This window comes from Megalops cyprinoides, chromosome 2 (genome assembly GCF_013368585.1).
Source record: "Megalops cyprinoides isolate fMegCyp1 chromosome 2, fMegCyp1.pri, whole genome shotgun sequence".
In the NCBI taxonomy this organism is placed as follows: Eukaryota; Metazoa; Chordata; class Actinopteri; order Elopiformes; family Megalopidae; genus Megalops; species Megalops cyprinoides.
In genome coordinates, this window is record NC_050584.1 from 68,919,645 (window position 1) to 68,924,644 (window position 5,000).

The 5,000-nt window shown below is 52.0% G+C and overlaps 1 protein-coding gene across 2 annotated transcripts in view; it reads left to right on the forward strand.

Moving 5' to 3' along the window:
- Nucleotides 1-5,000, forward strand: part of flt1 (fms related receptor tyrosine kinase 1) — a 53,440-nt gene that overhangs the window by 26,403 nt on the left and 22,037 nt on the right. For both annotated transcript variants that reach the window (XM_036520986.1, XM_036520987.1), the window contains exons 11-12: nt 1,780-1,900; nt 2,412-2,520. In XM_036520986.1, coding sequence (XP_036376879.1) covers nt 1,780-1,900; nt 2,412-2,520 — 230 coding nt within the window. The remainder of the gene's footprint in view (nt 1-1,779; nt 1,901-2,411; nt 2,521-5,000) is intronic.

A 5,000-nucleotide genomic window follows, 5' to 3' on the forward strand; every position in this document is an offset into this window, starting at 1 on the left:
GTGTGTGTTTTTATATATTAGAGAGTGTGCATGTATGTGCGTGTGTGTGTGTGTGTTGGACACCTCCAAATGGTGGTGCTACATTCTACGGGTCTGTCCCAATGTGACTTATTCCCTTTGTAAAGATATTTTATAAATAATATATGAATCTCGTATTTAATAATTTTATACCACTAACTTACCTATGTAATTTCTAGGATGCTAATAAAATGTTAAAATTATTTGTTTTAAATGTTGTATTAAATGTATGTGTTTTTACATTAAATGTTACAAAAGGTCTATGGTTGTTGTTGGTTTAGCTTTGTATCCTGAAGTTGAGTAACACAGACACACTCACACACACTCAGACACACTCACACACACACACACTCAGACACACACACACTCACACACACACACAATCAAGCAGGATGCTTCTCTGTGGTGTTCTTAAGAGTCAGTTTCTCTGAATCTTAATTTATTCATCCTTGGCACTTTCCTGTATAGCTCACAGAAGACTTGGTAACGCACAAATCACTTCCCAATTCTGTGTACTGGTGCAGTTTGTGTGTGTGTGTGTGTGTGTGTGCATGCGTGCGTGCGTGCGTGTGTGTGTGTGCGTGTATGTGTGTGTGCGTGCATGCGTGCGTGTGAGTGTGTGCGTGTGTGTGTATGTGTGTGTGAGCGTGTGTGAGTGAGTGTAAGTGTGCTGTTAGCTCTGGTGTAAGCACAGGTCATTTCAGCTCTGAGGTTACTGTAGGGCGAGTGTTATTGTTCTTGGGGATTTTGGGGTGGGGGTGGGGGGTGAAGGTGTAACCATAACAGCAGGCCGTTTCCTGGGAGGCGTGGGAGACAGGCACTGTGCTGGGTGTGGCAGGACACTGTGCCGTGCCTGCCGTGCCTGCCGACGGGACGTCCCCGCATCCTCACAGGACACTGGCACTTACTGTCAGTGCCAAGAGGAAGAGCAATCAGAGCCTCCCCTCTGACCCAGCAGGGGGGGCGAGGGGGGTGAGGGGGTGCGCTCTGCACAGGCCTTTCCAGAAACTCTGAGTACCTTCCCAATCGTCGGGCTCGGTGTGGTTTGGGGTGGGGGTGACCCCTGGGAGTGCTGAGGAATGTTGGAAACAGCAGGAACACCTCGCTCTGTGGTCTAGAGGAGGAAGGCTGCACAGCACAGGACAGTTACAATCAGCCCTGACACAAAGAGCTCGCACGCTGTACAGCCAAGCCGGGATTGGCTGAGCCGGGGCTCACTGAGGCGGGATTGGCTGAGCGGGGCTCGCTGAGCCGGGATTGGCTGAGCCGGGGCTCACTGAAGCGGGATTGGCTGAGCCGGGGCTCACTGAGGCGGGATTGGCTGAGCGGGGCTCGCTGAGCCGGGATTGGCTGAGCCGGGGCTCACTGAGGCGGGATTGTTTGAGCAGGGCTCGCTGAGATGGGATTGTTTGAGCAGGGGCTCGCTGAGCCAGGATTGGTTGAGCGGGGGCTCGCTGAGCCGGGATTGGCTGAGCCGGGGCTCACTGAGGCGGGATTGGCTGAGCAGGGCTCGCTGAGATGGGATTGTTTGAGCCGGGGCGCGCTGAGCCGGGATTGGCTGAGCAGGGGCTCGCTGAGCCAGGATTGGTTGAGCGGGGGCGCGCTGAGCCGGGATTGGCTGAGCAGGGGCTTGCTGAGCTGGGATTGGCTGAGCGGGGCTGGCAGGCACGCTCATGGTGACTCAGCACACCTGCAGGCCGGGTGACGTGATTAAGTCAACACAGCTGAACTGAGGTCACTCTCCTCTTCCTCCTTTCAAAGGTGCGAGTCGCCGTCGTCCTCGAGGAGACGCCTCGTCAGACCGGGCCCCGGCGTCACGTCCGCGGAGAACAGCATCCTGAGCATAAGCCAGCAGCAGGAAGTGCTGGAGGGGAGGAACAAGGTGAGCGCGCTGCCGGGGGCAGGAAGATGCTCCGGCGCGTAGCTCATGCCAGCGATGTTTCAGAGGACGGCTGTGAGCTGTTCTTCCCGGATGTGCTGGACATCCATGCAGAATGTGTGCACTTCGAGTGATTGTTTCTGCTGGAACTTCTGTGAGGTGAGGTGTAAGCTCCCCTCTCTCTGTGAGGGGTGAGGTGTAAGCTCCCCTCTCTCTGTGAGGGGTGAGGTGTAAGCTCCCCTCTCTCTGTGAGGGGTGAGGTGTAAGCTCCCCTCTCTCTGTGAGGTGAGGTGTAAGCTCCCCTCTCTCTGTGAGGTGAGGTGTAAGCTCTCCTCTCTCTGTGAGGGGTGAGGTGTAAGCTCTCCTCTTTCTGTGAGGAGTAAGGTGTAGACTCTCCTGTATCTGTGAGGGTGAGGTGTAGATTCTTCTCTCTCTATGAGGATGAGGTGTAGACTGTGTCTGTGTGTGTGTGTGTGTGTGTGTGTGGCACAGCTGACTGGGTGTGTTTCCACAGACAGTGGGTGTCCTGATGGTTGCCGAAGCCTCTGTGTCTGGAGTGTACTGCTGTGTCGCCTCCAACCATGTGGGCAAAGACAGACGAGACATTCGCTTCTATGTTTCAGGTACAGTTACACCAGCACAGACTAACATCAGTACAGAGTTACACCAGCACAGAGCGACATCAGTACAGAGTTACACCAGCACAGAGCGACATCAGTACAGAGCGACATTAGTACAGAGATACACCAGCAGGGAGAGACAAGGAGAGGCAGGGAGAGGCTGGGAGAGGCAGGGAGAGGCTGGGAGAGGCAGGGAGAGGCTGGGAGAGGCAGGAGGGAGAGGCAGGGAGAGGCTGGAAGAGGCAGGGAGAGGCTGGAAGAGGCAGAGAGAGGATGGGAGAGGCAGGGAGAGGCAGAGAGAGGCAGGGAGAGGCAGGGAGAGACAAGGAGAGGCAGGAGGGAGAGGCAGGAGGGAGAGGCAGGGAGAGGCAGGAGGGAGAGGCAAGGAGAGGCAGGAGGGAGAGGCAGGGAGAGGCTGGGAGAGACAAGGAGAGGCAGGAGGGAGAGGCAGGGAGAGGCTGGGAGAGACAAGGAGAGGCAGGAGGGAGAGGCAGGGAGAGGCTGGAGGGAGAGAGAGATTATGATAAATGTTTTGCCAAAGCAGTCGGGAGAGTGGCACTGGCCACTAAGAGACGCCTTCCCCGTTTTGTCACGACAGTGGCGGTGGCGGGGGGGGGGGGGGGGGTTGGGGGGTTCAGTTCTGCCTACAAGAGGAAACGGTCACCTCTCTACACACAGAGACGGATTCCTCAGCTCACATTGTTGTGGGAGGTGTGCAGTTCTTTCTGCCCTGTCTTTACCCTGGCGATCTCTGTTTTTGGTTCACTGTTTAAAATGGTGTACCATTAACTTCTTTGAACAGGAAAAGTTGGCCATTTGCCTGACAAGAAGAAAGAGCATTCCGATGACAGGCTTAAGAAATGTAGTACTAATGGCTGAGGGGTTTGTTGTGGCATATTGACTGTTCACACTCAAGACTGTTAAACAATCACAACCACTTTTAGACAGGTGTGGTGAATTCAGGAGGGTGTGTGCATGTGTGAGGAAGATCGCTGTAGACATTGCCTGTTGTAATGCCATTTTATTCATTTTCTTTGTTTTTGTATATTACAGCCTGCGTTAGGTGTCTGTAAAGGGCTTGTTTCTTCCCTTAAGTTCTGTCTGAAATCGGAAGCGCTGGGTGTGTGTGGGGCTGCCGGTTGCCATGCCGACGCAGTGGGGGTGTACCTCACGGGCGAACAGGAACCTGGGGTCCTTATCGCCATCCCGCCCCACGTCGCCTAATGCGCTTTATTTTGAGAGCCCTGGTGGTGTTCAGGACAGATAAACATTCTCCTCCACCAGGAAAGGCCCGAGCTGTTTCCACGGGAAGTTTCACATAGCTAAAGTAAATAAAAAGCCTTTTCAGCGCATTCTTCCTGCTACTTATACCCACAATGGCTATTCAGTATTGTCACCAAAGGTTATGAAAATGTCCTTAGGTCAGTACCCTGAACACTCTCTGCCTCCGCCGAGCTGCTGGGACGTTTTCTTCAGCTGTGTGGTTGGTGTGTTAACAGACAGAGTTTATAAGCTCTCTCTGTCCCTCCCCCTCTCCCTCCCACCCTCTCTCTCTCCCCCCCTCACCCTCTCTCTCTCCCTCTTTCTAACCTATCCCTTCTTGTTCTCTCTCCTCCTCTCCATCCTCTTCAGTTGAAAAGCACTTTATATGCAGGAAAACTGAAGCAGAATTGCCAGAACATAACTATGTGTAACTATAAATACATTCAAACTATACAACTCCTCCCCTCTCCGCTGCAACATGGGATTGACTGGCACCTGATGCCCTGTGCCCTGATGCACACCCCCCCCCCCCCCCCACACACACACACACACACACACATAATCGTTGCACATGGGACAATAACTGTTCTCTAGCCATCTGGTCAGGATTTGCACTATACAGTTATCATTGTTTTGCATATTGTACAACAATAACTGTTTTTCTACTGCACTTCATACTGTATAATAGCAATAACCTTACCCTTGTTTATTCTTGCTTCATAATTCATTTTATACTATGTATATAATCATAGCACATAATCATAGCACATACACGATAACCCAATGCATAATTGCATAATTTTATACCTCTTTATTTATTTTATTCAATTTATTCTTTTGTCGTTTTGATGTGTGCCGGACGGTGCAGTTGTGACACTCAAATTTCCTTTGGGATTAATAAAGTATTTCTTATTCCTATTCTTATTCTTATACCGTTAATGAGCTGTGGCAGCCCTTTGCAGGGGCCCGGTTGCGACCACTGCGATGGTGTTTGGTCAGGACCTGACTCTGCATTGTGGCTCTGAACTCAAGATTGTTCTGTTTCAGTGATTTCATGGTCCAGAATTTGGTTTACTCTGATTGGAATTGTGATTGCAGTGAAATCTCAGCTCTCCTGAAGCTGGCCGATGATGGTGGCGTTCTGCTCAGTGAGCTTCAGCACCGGCTGGCTGAAGGGACTCTTTTCTGGGTTCAGCTCTTGGTATTTCAGGGCTCTCTGG